This window comes from Salmo salar, chromosome 11, assembly GCF_965601325.2.
Source record: "Salmo salar chromosome 11, fSalSal1, whole genome shotgun sequence".
NCBI classification, from domain to species: Eukaryota; Metazoa; Chordata; class Actinopteri; order Salmoniformes; family Salmonidae; genus Salmo; species Salmo salar.
In genome coordinates, this window is record NC_138301.1 from 90777785 (window position 1) to 90794425 (window position 16641).

Sequence of the window (16641 nt, forward strand, 5' to 3'; positions counted from 1 at the left end):
ATAAATATCCCAGGCAGCGCCGGGCCGTCTGGTCCCTCAGCGAGGCATTTCATCTTCAGCTTCATCCCCACTTACCAGGCTCATGTATTAAATGGCTTTTCTCACACACCGCTTACCTCCACCTGTTCAGCACTTAGTACAGACGGATGGGCCTGCCTCCCCGCTCCCTCGCTCTCTGTCCCCCCCTCTCTCTTTCTGCCTGCCTTTCTTTCTCTCTCTCTCTCTCTCTCTCTCTCTCTCTCTCTCTCTCTCTCTCTCTCTCCAGGAGCCTCGTCCATTTTAAACCTTGGCTTCTCTAATCGTTGTGTTCCCCAGGAGGAGCATACGCTCACTGCCATGCCACCTGACAGATTAGGATGTCTGTGCCACTGTTTGGAAGCATCTGAGTGTGTGGGGAGGGGTGTGGTGTTTGCACCTTACATGGGGATAGGCAGGAGTAATTGAGTGCTTGAGTTCTCTAACTTGAGGACAAAACTCGATCTTTAACCAGAGATCTTTTTTTCTTCTTCAAATACTGTAAAACTATTTGGTCTAAATGTTATCTTGAAGACAGCATTCATTTAATCTGACTGTTCAATTTGTACTTGTGCATTTGGTGGACACAACAAAAAAATAAACCAAGCCAAGCATCACAGTTTTGCTCCCAAAATTCCCTTTCCCCTCCATGTCTCACTCACTCGATAGTGTTCTGACCGCTTCCTACAGAAATAAATTCCTATAGAAACGGATCTAACTAATGGGATACACGAGTTACATTCCTTGGACGGAAGACAGTTTTATCACAAATTCTAAAGGAACTGGTTGACTGAAGTAGGGAAATACAGTATGTGTTCCAACACTGAGCTACAGTTTTGGAATAATTGTGTTATTTTCCGTTTATTGGCGACATTGCGGTTGTCACTAGTTACCACAGCCACAAAGTCAAATTGTCTATATCGTAAAAATCCATGAAAACAAACATTTGCTTTTTAGTCAACATTTTTGGTTTAGGCTTAAGGTTAACAGTGTGGTTAAGGTCAGGGTAAGTCAGATTTGAAGATTTTAAGAAGCAAAATTATAGATACCATCAGCGTTTATGACTTTGTGCTTGTAGTAACTAACGTTAGTGACGACCCTACTTTGCGAACTGCTAGTGACATTTAGAATTGGTTAGCCCAGGCTATTACCCTAAACATGAACACGTTCCACGCTGACAATATGCAGAAACATTAGTTTGATAAAGACAGAGTGTATTTTCATCAGAATCATTAAGCCTAGGCATACTCTCCAAACAGATGTTCTGGACATAATTCATCCCCATGCAGTGTTCAATGTGGAATTGCAACCCAGTATCACAGATTATACATGAAATAGGCATTTGAGGCAGCTTTTAATGAGTTGGTTTGAATTTCATTAAAGGGCCGTCCAGGTGGATGAATTATCTTGGCAAGGTAGAAATGCTCACTGACAGGGATGTACATTTAAGAGAAATAAGCTTTGTGTACATATGGAACATTTCTGATATCTTTTATTTCAGCTCATGAAACATGGGACCAACACTTTACATGTTGCGTTTTATATTTTTTGTTCAGTTTAATATAACAAGTTGATATTACAGTTTCAATAAATTAATCTTAAACGGCACTTTTTTTTTATTTTATTGCAATTAGGATTTGTTACCTGTAAAAGGTTATGATAAATTAGGCATTGTTGCTCACTGTTGGCATATAGATAATTGCGCAATTTTTTATTCTAAAAATAGATTTTTTAATTATTGGAGTACTTGAGTACTCTAAAAAATAATAATGAGAGTACTCGAACAGTCAAAAAAGGCCCAATGCCCATCCCAAGTCTGTAGGACTGTGTGGGAGTGTAAGCCTGTTTGTGCATGTCAGCGAGTTAGTGACACACTGTAGGCTATAGATGGACGGCCATTTAATGAAACTCAGACCAACGCATTAAACGCCGCCTCATTTGAGGAGCTTAGAAGACATGCTCTGTAGAGAGTGGCCTGAGAAAAAAGCATTTGAAGAGCAAGGGTTTGGTACTAATTACAATAAAACCTCTTTATCCTTCTCTCTCTCCCTCCCTCTCTCTCTCTCCTCTCTCTTCTTCTCTCTTCCCCTGTTTGCAGAATTACCTGAAGGCAGCCTGGAACGTGTTTGACTTTGTGACAGTTTTGGGGAGTATCACGGACATCTTGGTCACAGAGATTAAGGTAAGTTCTGCTACCATGTCCCTATGTAGTTTCTTACTTTCTGTAAGAGCTGCTACAGTACAATGTGCCCATTCAACTTCTTATATGTAAAGACATCAGCCAAAAAGGGATACTCCTATATGCTGTCCTGCTTGTATGACTTCACTCATAATAACTTTACTCCTTGAAGGAGGATGTTTTCAATGGAAAGTCATTTCACAAGGTTTAACCCAGTTACAGTACTGGTGGTGAGGTAATCAGTTGAAGTCAACAGCAGATCCACCTAGAGAGCTGATGGGGATAGCTGAGAGCTTCCTGCCGGGACTGAGTACTCAGTGTCTCATGCTGGATGGATTAGTATGGAGCTGGGGACAGACTGAAGTGGCGGGTAGAGTCTGAAATGGGGATCAAGAAAAGCCTCTGTGTAGATTGCAGCACAGTAGCACTAAAGTGGATTGGAGTAGTCCGTTTTACTGTTTAACGCTCTTTGTGGAAGAAGTCTCTTTTTTTGTAGGATTTCTCTCCACGTCACTGTCAGTCTTTTTCTTCTCTCTCTCTCTCTCTCTCTGTTTTTTCTCTCTTTCTGTCGCTGTGTTTCCATCTTCTGCTATGATTTTACTGGCGCCTGCCCTTTGCCATCACTCTGCCAACCTCTGCCTCCTCTCTGACACTATGGGCCGCTCTAGACGGTAAGTGACTTTTCTTGTTCCCGCTGCTTTTGACTGTTCCCTTGGTGGCCAGTCTATCTTTTGGTCTTGGTCCTAACTTTTTCCTTAATCCTTGTATGTTATGTGGTGCAATAGTTATTTGATTACTTGAAGCAGTTACATAAATGGATAGGTAGACACTCTTCACTTCACAGAAAATGGATCTGCTTCACTGAGCCCCTTTGCTAACCTCAGCCATTCTTAGTGTAACCCAGATCTGTTCCAGGACCAGTATGAATGTTACGGTTTGTGTCTCCTCCTGCAGGACAAGCTGATCAACCTGAGTTTCCTGAGGCTTTTCAGGGCGGCCAGGCTCATCAAGCTATTGAGGCAGGGCTATACCATCCGCATCCTGCTGTGGACCTTTGTCCAGTCCTTCAAGGTGAGTCACTGACCCCTGACCTCTTAGAGTTGAGAATAACATGCTATTCATCTGATCAAATGAATGAATGTTAGGCCTATTCGTTATGTTGCAATAACCGTAAGCACATCGAACTGTAAGCGGAAGTAAAGAAATACAATAAGGACATGTTTTGGGTTGCTTTCATATAATGGATCTTTGGATTGATGATGATGTTCATTTGGAGTCTTAAAGAAGTTTGTTCTATGGAGCCTCTCATAAACGTTTTGTCGTACAGAGAACAAGGGCACTGACAGCAATAGTTCATCTGATAGCAGGTTAAATGTGGGGTGATGAGAGATTTTAAGCTCCTATGAAAACGGATCGTTTTCATGGGCTTAGACCCAAGCCACCCCCTGTACCCGGAATTTGAACTACTCCCCTCTGGGTGCAGGTATAGGGCACCCCTCGTCAGGAAAAACAGAACTAGACAATCATTCGTGCCAGGTGTGATATCCCTCCTAAATAGCTCAGGCTAATGTTCCTATCGACCCAGTAACGCCAGCAGGCTCGTCTCTTTTTATTGGTTACATGACACTGCAACAAAAATTCCCCATGGGGACAATAAAGTCAGTAAAGTAAAGTAGAGATAGATGCTGCAGTGTAAAAAGGTGGCTCTTTAGTTACAATGAATGTTTACCCGTCCCTTGTCTGGGATATACATATGTGAATAAGGAAATCAACTCTGCGGCTAAAGTTGGCTGCTCTGTCCCCTAATTGAGACTATTAAACCTCACTGGGATTTTAATTTCTCTTGGGTGTATGTGTTTTCTATTTCCAGGCCCTACCTTACGTCTGCCTCCTCATCGCTATGCTCTTCTTCATCTATGCCATCATCGGCATGCAGGTGAGTAATACCACACACACACACGCTGCTCTTTAACATATGGATCCAACCTTTCGAGTTGATTGCTCATTTAAACGGAAGCCATGGAGATAGACAAAATTGTAAAAATGCTGAATTGTATGCACAATGAGGGTGTTCCCTCCACTAGATTAGCATGGCATTGTAAATCAATGGTAATTGTGTCTTCTGGTAACAGAGCCGTCGTTTAATCAGCGATGCTGTTTAATGACTATGGTGCCCCGGAGGGCTTGATCAGGATACCCCCCCCCATAATTAGTGACAAACTTAACACCAACAGAAGCTTATCTGGCTTTGTTAGCATCAGGACTAACTGTGCGTCCAAAATGGCACGCTTTTCACTATGCGGTGCACTACATACCCCATGGGTCCTGGTCAAAAGTAGTGCGCTATAGAGGGAATATCAAAAGTAGTGCACTATATTGGGAATAGGGTGCCATTTGGGATGTACACTATAAGTGTAGATTTGTGTAGGATAGAGGACGTCGCCATGCCTTTGGATTCTCTTGTTATTAGATGATCAACATCTCTAGATAGCTATACAGCATAATCACTATGCCTTCCGTACTCTATGCTTCACCCCCCACACACACACACACACACACACACACACACACACACACACACACACACACACACACACACACAGTCTTCTGCCTACCCTGGCACGATTTAAGAAAAATACTGATTCCTGGCAAAAGTGGCTAATGTGTTTTTGGGAGATAACATTACATTACCTCATATCAAATCCTGCAAATGCTGATACATTCAGCTCTAGCTCTTCCTTATACAAATCACTCGCCCATTGCTTACTCACACGTACTGTATGTGCGTTTGAAATGGCACCATATCCCATACATAGTGCACTACTTCCTACCAGGACCCATAGAGCTCTGGTTAAAAGGCACGCACTATATAGGGAATAGGGGCCCATTTGGGACGTAACCATAGTTAGAGGGATTCCCTGTTTGCTAACTGCCGGCCCTTTCTGCTTCCTTCAGGTGTTTGGAAACATTGAGCTGAATGAGGAATCGGCCATCAACCACCACAACAACTTCCAGACCTTCTTCCAGGCTCTGATGCTTCTGTTCAGGTGACCATGCCTCCACATTCTCCATATTCTTCCTGTTCTATTAGACGTTTTCTCACGTATCTGTCTGTTCTTTATATTCCAAAGTAATGTAGTAAAATAGACATGTAGTTCCTTATGCCCATGGTGGTGTTTGTGATGGATTTACTGTGTAGTTTCCAATGATGTGTATATGTTTATATATACCATGTGTGTGTGTGTGTCTCTGTGTGTGTCGCAGGAGTGCAACAGGCGAGGCGTGGCATGAGATCATGCTGTCGTGTCTGAGTAACCGTCCGTGTGATAAACTGTCAGGGTCTGGAGGGAAGGAGTGTGGCAGTGACTTCGCTTACTTCTACTTTGTCTCCTTCATCTTCCTCTGCTCCTTCCTGGTCAGTATGGGCCATCGCAAATGAATGACCATTCAGAATGTCCAATGTCCAAGGAATGACCAATGATCAGCAATGAATAACCGTTCAGTATACAGTCACGTACAGTATCTCCTCACACATGCATGCACGTTACCTACACAGTGCTCACCTGCGCTCTCTTACTCTGATGAAAGGGTCCAATTATTATTGGTTAGTCCCTTCTTGTTGGCCAGTTGAGTCTTCTCTGTCACTGTGATACAATGTTGTTGACCACAACTTGACCACTGCGATGGAAACTCTTACCTCCCACCTCTCCACCTCCCTCTTTCTCCCTCCAGATGCTCAACCTGTTTGTGGCGGTCATCATGGATAACTTTGAGTACCTGACCAGAGACGCCTCCATCCTGGGGCCTCACCACCTGGACGAATTTATCCGCGTCTGGGCCGAGTACGACCCTGCTGCCTGGTACGTATCATTAATCCTCCTACAGGTGATTATTTTCTCCCTTTGTCAAGACAGCGTCAGTTTCAGGTTCAGTGGTGACGAGGTGAAGGTAGGAGATGAGGGGTGGAAGTGGCAGTGGTTGTCAGGGGTATAGAAAATAGTCGCCGACACAACAAAGTTGTCTCTAAGTTCCAGTGGGATGACTCTGTGACGTTTGACGACGTTTGACCGTCAGGGAGGGCACTTCCTGAGTGACGTTAAGACGGGCCCTGGAGTGCCGACTAGGGCCCCGCAGGCAGACTGATGCATGTAAATCCATGGTTACACTCCATCCGCTAGGCTCCCCTCACTAAGCTGGCGGCTCCAAAGCTCCTCTCTGTCTGTCATTCAAATCACACAACACAGCTTTATCTGTCTCCACCGCTTCCCAAAGTCTTCACCAGAAACCATCGAGAAATACTGGAACTCTAAGAGCAAAAATAAAAAGTTTGGCTGATTTGCACCAGGATGAGAAGTCCCAAATGTCATAATTGCCACCTTATTCCCTATGGGCCCAAGTCAAAAGTAGTGCACTATATAGGGAATAGGGTGCCATTTGGGACATAGATCCAGGCTCTGTTGCTCAGTCTCATCACCTGTGGCCCTCCAATGTTAGACACAGCCATTAAGGGGAGGAATCATCCCAGGCTCGTGGTAATGACTGGAGCGGAATAGGTGGAATGGTATCAAATACGCCAAACACATGGTTTCCATGTGTTTGATGCCATTCCATTTGCTCAGTTCCAGCCATTATTATGAGCCGTCCTCCCATCAGCAGCCTCCACTGGTCCCAAATGGCACCCTATTCCTTACATACAGAGTCAAAAGTAGGGTTCAATTTGGGACGTAGACTTATAACCTCCCAGTAACCATGTAGTCATGTATGACTATAGATAGGTAAGCTTGTTATTTATACACTGAGTTTATAAAACATTAAGAACACCTGCTCTTTCCATGACATAGACTGACCAGGTGAAAGCTATAATCCCTTAATGATGTCACTTGTTAAATCCACTTCAATCAGTGTAGATGAAGGGGAGGAGACAGGTTGAAGAAGGAGTTTTAAGCCTTGAGACAATTGAGACATAGATTGTGTATGTGTCATTCAAAGGGTGAATGGGCAAGATGTAAGATTTCAGTGCCTTTATACGGGGTATGGTAGTAGGTGCCAGGCGCACCGGTTTGAGTGTGTCAAGAACTGCAACGCTGCTGGAATTTTCACACTCAACCGTTTCCCGTGTGTATCAAGAATGGTCCACCACCCAAAGACATCCAGCCAAGTTGACACAACTCTGTGAAGCATTGGAGTCAACATGGGCCAGCATCCCTGTGGAATGCTTTCGACACCTTGTAGAGTCCATGGCCCAAAGAATTTAGGCTGTTCTGAGGGGCAAAGGGAGTGCAACTGAATATTAAGAAGGTGTTTCCCACAGTTGTGTCAAGTTGGCTTGATGTCTTTGGCTGGTGGATCATTCTTGATACACACGGGAAACGGTGTTCCAAATGTTTTGTATATCTGCGTTATCTACAGGTGTACTTTATTCAATGACCATGACTGCATAAAATGGAGGATATAATGTATATGTTAAGTCACAGGAGCAGAAATGGTGGTGTTTGTGTCCTAACCTCTTTTAACCTGTGTCTTTTACAGCGGAAGGATATGCTATCAGGATATGTACAAATTGTTGCGTTTTATCTCGCCTCCTCTCGGCTTAGGGAAGAAGTGCCCTAATAGGGTGGCCTACAAGGTTTGCAACTCCACACACCCCTTAATCCTAAAGGGATGAGGTGGAAGTGGAAAATGAATGACTGTGAATGACTCCTAGGGCCAGAGATTCCACCATACACAAACACACAAGCATACACCTTCCATACTAACCGGCTGGTGGGTAACCATGGGAACTAAAGGAAAACAATGCCACAATGTAGGTCTCGTTACGATATACTGGCCAGGCTTCACCATCAAGTTATTTCTTCACCATACTGAATACAGTACAGTATGCAGTAGGCCTATATGGTTTCTCGAAGTAGGCCCAAGAGACTGTTTAAACCAGTGCACACACCAAGTAAAGGTTATGAGCATTGCGTGCATTGTTTCCTGCGTTCAGTTTGGTTACCGCTGATGTCTCGTAGCATGCAGAAACAGATGACATCTGAACAGTGAAGCCACAACCTCCCCCTGACATACTGAATATATACTGTACATGTCTCAATCCAACATCATGATCCTGCCATCCCGACATCTCTCCTCAGGGAATTCCCGGGAAAACACCCCACCCACCTCCTGTCCAATCCTGGGATACATCCCTGTCTTACGCAGGACAGGGATGAGATCCCGCCCTGGAATCCACTGCCCTGGAGATCTAAAATAACACAGATTTCTGTTTTTGCCGTTTTCTCTACTGTTTTACCGTCTTCTTTTGGTCCTTTCTAACTCCGTCCTCCTCCAACCTTCTCTGGATACCCCCATCCCTCTCTTTGACCTCTGTGGTCTCCTGTGACATCTTCCCCTGTGAAGTGGCCGTATGACCTACCTTGATATGTACGAGATGCTCCGCCACATGTCCCCTCCGCTAGGTTTGGGAAAGAAATGCCCGCCCAGAATCGCCTATAAGGTAGACCCTTTCCCCCTCCTCTCCTCCCCCCCCCCCCCCCAGCAATCTTCCTCTCACTTCTGCCGCTCACTCCCACCTGTCCTGTATCTCCCGGCTTCTGTCAGACTGTCACAGCCACTTCCTGCTGGGCTCTTGTTTTTTCCTCGTTGTTGCTCTTCCTGTCTGTTTGTGACATTCTCTTCTGCCTTCTGCTCCCTCTCAGCTTTTGGCGTTTAGTGTGCTCACTTCTCTGTCTGGCCATTTAGACTTGTTTTGTTTTTAGACAACGTTTTAATTATGTTCAACTAAGAAGAAATCAAGACAGACAGTTGACACAAGCCACACTATTACCAAGAAGTTAGCTAAAAACTCATCGCAGGTTTTGAAAAATCACTCTACTTTGATGACATCATCTGACACATTCTTAGGACCTTTTCTTCCTATCGTTTTAACCAAACCCGCCGTTGTCACATAAAAGCAGATAATGAATATGAGGTTAAAAAGAGTTTGAGACATATGGTAGAGTAATAATGTCCCCTCTTCTCCAATCTATACTCTATGGGCTGGGCTGGGCTGTGTTGAGCGGCAGTATTTAGAGAGCTTTTATTGTGGACCAAGGTAAATCTGGTTCAGCCCTCAGGTACACCCTGTGTATGGCATTTACCTCTGAGTGTGGTACTTACTATGAGTGGCTCCAGCGTGTACACAGCTGTCTAGATGAATCATGGTTAAGACAGCCCTAGCTGTGCCCTGGATAAAAACGTCTGCCAAGCGACTAGTTGGATCTGACGTGTGTGGGGTCTCCAAATATAACTCCTGCTTTAGAGAGATTAATGAACAGGGAGAAATGAGAGAGCGAAGCTAGCCCTTTTTTTTTACATCTCATTTTTACTTTCTTCTTTCTTTCCTTTGCTGTTGTGGAAAATGCATCTCGCTCAACTCCCTCATTAATGAACGCAGAGGTTCCTGTGTGTCTCTGTTGTCCCTCTGTCACCCTCTGTTTATAACTCCTCTGTTGTCCCTCTGTTACCCTCTGTTTATAACTCCTCTGTTGTCCCTCTGTCACACTCTGTTTATAACTCCTCTTTTGGCCCTCTGTCACCCTCTGTTTAGAACTCCTCTGTTGTCCCTCTGTCACCCTCTGTTTAGAACTCCTCTGTTGTCCCTCTGTCACCCTCTGTTTAGAACTCCTCTGTTGTCCCTCTGCCACCCTCTGTTTATAACTCCTCTGTTGTCCCTCTGTCACCCTCTGTTTATAACTCCTCTGTTGTCCCTCTGTCACCCTCTGTTTATAACTCCTCTGTTGTCCCTCTGTCACCCTCTGTTTATAACTCCTCTGTTGTCCCTCTGTCACCCTCTGTTTATAACTCCTCTGTTGTCCCTCTGTCACCCTCTGTTTATAACTCCTCTGTTGTCCCTCTGTCACCCTCTGTTTAGAACTCCTCTGTTGTCCCTCTGTCACCCTCTGTTTATAACTCCTCTGTTGTCCCTCTGTCACCCTCTGTTTATAACTCCTCTGTTCATTCAGTCACATTTATTTATAAAGCCCTTTTTACATCAGCAGTTGTGTCAAAGTGCTTATAAAGAAACCCAGCCTAAAACCCCAAAGGGCAAGCAGTGCAGATGTAGAACCACGGTTGCTAGGAAAAACTCCCTAGAAAGGCAGGAACCTAGGAAGAAATCTAGAGAGGAACCAGGCTCTGAGGGGTGGCCAGTCCTCTTTTGGCTGTGCCGGGTGGAGATTCTAAGAGTACATGGCTATTAAGGCCAGATCGTTCTTCAAGATGTTCAAAAGTTCATAGTCGACCAGCACGGTCAAATAATAATCACAGTGGTCATAGAGGGCGGAACAGGTCAGCACCTCAGGAGTAAATGTCAATTGGCTTTTCATACCCAAACATTCAGAGGTCGAGACAGCAGGTGCGGTAGAGAGAGAGAGAAGGAAAGAGGGAGGGGGAGAGAGAGGGTTGAAACAGCAGGTCTGGGATAATGTAGCATGTCTGGTGAACAGGTCAGGGTTCCATAGCCGCAGGCAGAACAGCAGAAACTGGATCAGCAGCACGACCAGGTGGACGGGACAGCCAGGAGTCATCAGGCCAGGTGGTCCTAGGGCTCAGGTCCTCTGGGTGGGAGGGAGGGAGGGAAAGAAAGAAAATACCTGAGATCACACAGGACACCAGATAAGACAGGATAATTACACCAGATAAAGCAGACTGAATCCTAGACCCCAGGCACATCGACTATTGTAGCATAGATACTAGGGACTGAGACAGGGAGGGTTGGGGGACACTGGACAGGGCCAACCAGGCAGGATATAACCACACCCACTTTGCCAAAGCACAGCACCCACACCACCAAGACCTTCACCACCGCACAAGCCGGACAGGAAGATCACGTCAGTGACTCAACCCATTCAAGTTGAGTACGGTGAAAAAAGCCTGGCATGATGTGATGCGCCCTTCATAGGGATGGCATGGGAGAGCAAGCCAGTGACTGAGCCCCCGTAATAGGGTCAGAGGCAGAGAATCCCAGTGGAGAGAGGGGAGCCAGCGAGGCAGAGACAGCAAGGGGGGGTTCGTCACTCCAGTGCCTTGCCGTTCACTTTCACACCCCTGGGCCAGACAACACTCAATCATAGGACCCACTGAAGAGATGTGTCTTCAGTAAAGACTTAAAGGTTGAGCTCGGCAGACTTCCAATAAAGTGTTGATCTTAAGTAGAAAGCCCTGTCTCCAGCTGTTTGCTTAGAAATTCTAGGAACAATAAGGAGGCCTGCGTCTTGTGACCCAAGCGTACGTGTAGGTATGTACGACAGGACCAAATCAGAGAGATAGGAAGAACTAGTTCATGTAGTGTTTTTGTAGGTTAACAGTAAAACTTTGAAATCACCCCTAGCCTTAACAGGAATCATGTGTAGAAATGCTATGCCTGGAGTAATATGATAAAACCTTTGGGTTCTTGTCAAGATTATAGCAGCTGTATTTAGCACTAGCAGAAGTTTATTTTGTGCTTTATCCGGGTATCCGAAGAGTAGAGCATTGCAGTAGTCTAATCTTGAAGTGACAAAAGCATGGATTAGCTTTTCTGCATCATTTTTGGGCAAAACATTTCAGATTTTAGCAATGTTTTGAAGGTGGAAAAAAGCTACGCTTGAAAAATGTGTATATGTTTGTCTAAAGAGAGATCAGGGTCCAGAGTAACGCCAAGGTCCTTCACAGTTTTATTTGAGACGACTGTGCAACCATCAACATTCATTGTCAGCTCTGACAGCAGGTCTCTTTGTTTCTTGGTACAACAGAGGAATGACAGAGGGACAACAAGCATCTCTGTTTTGCCACCATCCACTTCCTTATGTCTGAAACACATACTTCCAGGGTAGGCAGTTTTGTAGCTTCAACGTGTTTCATTGAAATGTACAGCTGTGTGTCGTCTGCAAAGCATTGAAAATTGACATTGTATTTCCAAATACCATCACCAAGAGGTAGCATATCAAGTGAGAACAATAGTGGCCCTAGAACAGAACCTTGAGGAACACCGAAACATACCATTAATTTGTCAGAGGACATAACATCCACAGAGACGTACTGCGAGTCTAATATGAGTAATGGAGTCGCCAATGTCTAGGGTTTTAAATTTGTTGCTGCTAATGGTGGGAGGCTTCGGCAGCTCAGACCACCTATCGGGTGGTGGAGAGATCTGAGAAGGCTCAGACCACGTATCGGGTGGTGGAGAGATCTTCGAAGGCTCAGACCACGTATCGGGTGGTGGAGAGATCTTCGAAGGCTCAGACCACGTATCGGGGGGTGGAGAGATCTGAGAAGGCTCAGACCACATATCGGGTGGTGGAGAGATCTGAGAAGGCTCAGACCACGTATCGGGTGGTGGAGAGATCTGAGAAGGCTCAGACCACGTATCGGGTGGTGGAGAGATCTGAGAAGGCTCAGACCACGTATCGGGTGGTGGAGAGATCGAAGGCTCAGACCACGTATCGGGTGGTGGAGAGATCTGAGAAGGCTCAGACCACGTATCGGGTGGTGGAGAGATCGAAGGCTCAGACCACGTATCGGGTGGTGGAGAGATCGAAGGCTCAGACCACGTATCGGGTGGTGGAGAGATCAAAGGCTCAGACCACGTATCGGGTGGTGGAGAGATCGAAGGCTCAGACCACGTATCGGGTGGTGGAGAGATCCGAGAAGGCTCAGACCACGTATCGGGTGGTGGAGAGATCGAAGGCTCAGACCACGTATCGGGTGGTGGAGAGATCGAAGGCTCAGACCACGTATCGGGTGGTGGAGAGATCGAAGGCTCAGACCACGTATCGGGTGGTGGAGAGATCGAAGGCTCAGACCACGTATCGGGTGGTGGAGAGATCGAAGGCTCAGACCACGTATCGGGTGGTGGAGAGATCTGAGAAGGCTCAGACCACATATCGGGGGTGGGGCTGGGGCTCGCCCGACGGGGGGGAGAGATCTGAGAAGGCTCAGACCACGTATCGGGTGGTGGAGAGATCTGAGAAGGCTCAGACCACGTATCGGGTGGTGGAGAGATCTGAGAAGGCTCAGACCACGTATCGGGTGGTGGAGAGATCGAAGGCTCAGACCACGTATCGGGTGGTGGAGAGATCTGAGAAGGCTCAGACCACGTATCGGGTGGTGGAGAGATCGAAGGCTCAGACCACGTATCGGGTGGTGGAGAGATCGAAGGCTCAGACCACGTATCGGGTGGTGGAGAGATCCGAGAAAGCTCAGACCACGTATCGGGAGGTGGAGAGATCGAAGGCTCAGACCACGTATCGGGTGGTGGAGAGATCGAAGGCTCAGACCACGTATCGGGTGGTGGAGAGATCGAAGGCTCAGACCACGTATCGGGTGGTGGAGAGATCGAAGGCTCAGACCACGTATCGGGTGGTGGAGAGATCGAAGGCTCAGACCACGTATCGGGTGGTGGAGAGATCGAAGGCTCAGACCACGTATCGGGTGGTGGAGAGATCGAAGGCTCAGACCACGTATCGGGTGGTGGAGAGATCGAAGGCTCAGACCACGTATCGGGTGGTGGAGAGATCGAAGGCTCAGACCACGTATCGGGTGGTGGAGAGATCGAAGGCTCAGGCTCTGACTCCGACTCGTTGCTTAAATGGGGAAAACCGGTTGAACGTTTCTATCAGCTGAATGAGTGACACCGGTTGACATGCCAACAGCATTTCTTTACAGAAGCCGTGTGAAAATTGTCCGGCTGAGGGGACTGAGCAGGGGGGTTTACCACTACTACTGTACCTGTACTTACTGCCAGCACAGACCCTTTCCTACACTTAAATAACCCTAGCTTACCATTTCATCTGAAGATGGACTTGCAACTTGGCTATCCTCACCATAATGAGATAGTTCTCCTCCATATTATGAGTACAGCGACTGCAATGAGAAGACATAATGTTGCTTGGCTTCGGCTGGTGGTGGTCCTGCAGATCCATGTCCATATACATCGTCCGGGGTGAAAAAGTTGAATGAAGACAAAACTAAGACATTGGTAAAGTTGTGAAATGAAGAGTTTGATTAATCGGTTATTAATAGTAAAAAGCGAAACGTTTGGTAGGTAGCCAAGTACCCACAAACAGCGTAGCAGCATGGAAACAACACGGAGGAACTCTGTTACCCTCTGTTTATAACTCCTCTGTTGTCCCTCTGTCACCCTCTGTTTATAACTCCTCTGTTGTCCCTCTGTCACCCTCTGTTTATAACTCCTCTGTTGTCCCTCTGTCACCCTCTGTTTATAACTCCTCTGTTGTCCCTCTGTCACCCTCTGTTTATAACTCCTCTGTTGTCCCTCTGTCACCCTCTGTTTATAACTCCTCTGTTGTCCCTCTGTCACCCTCTGTTTATAACTCCTCTGTTGTCCCTCTGTCACCCTCTGTTTATAACTCCTCTGTTGTCCCTCTGTCACCCTCTGTTTATAACTCCTCTGTTGTCCCTCTGTCACCCTCTGTTTATAACTCCTCTGTTGTCCCTCTGTCACCCTCTGTTTATAACTCCTCTGTTGTCCCTCTGTCACCCTCTGTTTAGAACTCCTCTGTTGTCCCTCTGTCACCCTCTGTTTATAACTCCTCTGTTGTCCCTCTGTCACCCTCTGTTTATAACTCCTCTGTTGTCCCTCTGTCACCCTCTGTTTATAACTCCTCTGTTGTCCCTCTGTCACCCTCTGTTTATAACTCCTCTGTTGTCCCTCTGTCACCCTCTGTTTATAACTCCTCTGTTGTCCCTCTGTCACCCTCTGTTTAGAACTCCTCTGTTGTCCCTCTGTCACCCTCTGTTTATAACTCCTCTGTTGTCCCTCTGTCACCCTCTGTTTATAACTCCTCTGTTGTCCCTCTGTCACCCTCTGTTTATAACTCCTCTGTTGTCCCTCTGTCACCCTCTGTTTAGAACTCCTCTGTTGTCCCTCTGTCACCCTCTGTTTATAACTCCTCTGTTGTCCCTCTGTCACCCTCTGTTTATAACTCCTCTGTTGTCCCTCTGTCACCCTCTGTTTAGAACTCCTCTGTTGTCCCTCTGTCACCCTCTGTTTATAACTCCTCTGTTGTCCCTCTGTCACCCTCTGTTTAGAACTCCTCTGTTGTCCCTCTGTCACCCTCTGTTTATAACTCCTCTGTTGTCCCTCTGTCACCCTCTGTTTATAACTCCTCTGTTGTCCCTCTGTCACCCTCTGTTTATAACTCATAATTTTCCACTTTGGCTATGAGCTGAGCTTCCCTGCCAAATTACCTTTCTTGTCCTCCCTGTGGGTATTTTTCGTTCCTCTTATCTGCTTAACTCCACTGTGTGTGTGTGTGTGTGTGTGTGTGTGTGTGTGTGTGTGTGTGTGTGTGTGTGTGTGTGTGTGTGTGTGTGTGGCGCTTGTGTATGTTTTTGACAGAATGTGTACATACAGTATTTATATGTTTGTGGGATGGCCTCACGTGTCTGTGGTTTTCCTTTCGCCCTAGTGGGCACTACCTGACATGTCAGACCCTGCATGCATAGGTGGTGTCCCATCTTCTTCCTCTCATCTCTATATCATCTCATCTCTATCACCTCTTCATCTCCCTCTTCCACCCTTTTTCCTCTCATCTCTATCTCATCTCATCTCTATCACCTCTTCATCTCCCCCTTCCACCCTTTTTCCTCTTCCCCTCTTCTCCTCTTCTTTTGTATTGTAACAGCTCCTGCATGGAAGTATGCTCTCTTGAGTTCAAGGGAGGCTTGCTTGCACACACATGCACATATACACACACACACACACACACATACACACACACACACACATGCCTCATCTGCGATTCCCCTCCACTTGGCTTGAAGACAATAGGATTCATCCGTCCCAGTCTTCCCCTCTGCGAAGCATGCATGTGTTTGTGTGCATTCTCATCCTTCCTCCCCATTAGCCGTTCATGGAGCTCTACATGCATGTATGTCACTATGACTGAGTCTCAAATGGCATTATTCCCTGTTTAATGAACTATTTAGGGAATAAGGTGTCATTTGGGATGCAGATTATCTCTCTGCTCTGCTACCCACCTAAAAATGAAGAGGCTAGGGGAAGGAGTGTGTCCCCATAATACAGATATGGCTTCATTCATTAATTCGTTCTTTCATAGCAGCACTAAAACATGCTCCTCCAGGGCCTTGGAAGCATGTTGACATGTGAACTGGTTCTATCATTACGTAATGCCGAAAAATACTAACTCTTCATCCACACCACTCATGGCTTCTAGTACATCGCTACTACGTCACTTTCCTGTCAGTCTTTGAGTGAAACTCCCTGACACGTTCTGAGGAGTCCTAATGCACATTCAGTTGATTTGTTATGCATGTCCCTCTCAATGTCCATCTCAGACCTTGACCCATAGTCTGACTTTCACATTACCATTTGCATGGAGTGTTGCTCTGAACATTCTCTCTCCTCTCTGAGATGTCTTGTGTTATGTTGTTGTGCTCCTGGGAAA

General features: G+C 46.2%; 1 protein-coding gene across 1 annotated transcript in view; it reads left to right on the plus strand.

Annotated features, from left to right (window-relative positions):
• Nucleotides 1-16641, plus strand: part of cacna1bb (calcium voltage-gated channel subunit alpha1 Bb) — a 222509-nt gene that overhangs the window by 180811 nt on the left and 25057 nt on the right. The window contains exons 33-39 of the mRNA XM_082958138.1: nt 2114-2197; nt 3149-3265; nt 4065-4130; nt 5150-5241; nt 5459-5609; nt 5927-6054; nt 8591-8687. Of these exons, the coding sequence (XP_082814264.1) occupies nt 2114-2197; nt 3149-3265; nt 4065-4130; nt 5150-5241; nt 5459-5609; nt 5927-6054; nt 8591-8687 (735 nt within the window). The remainder of the gene's footprint in view (nt 1-2113; nt 2198-3148; nt 3266-4064; nt 4131-5149; nt 5242-5458; nt 5610-5926; nt 6055-8590; nt 8688-16641) is intronic.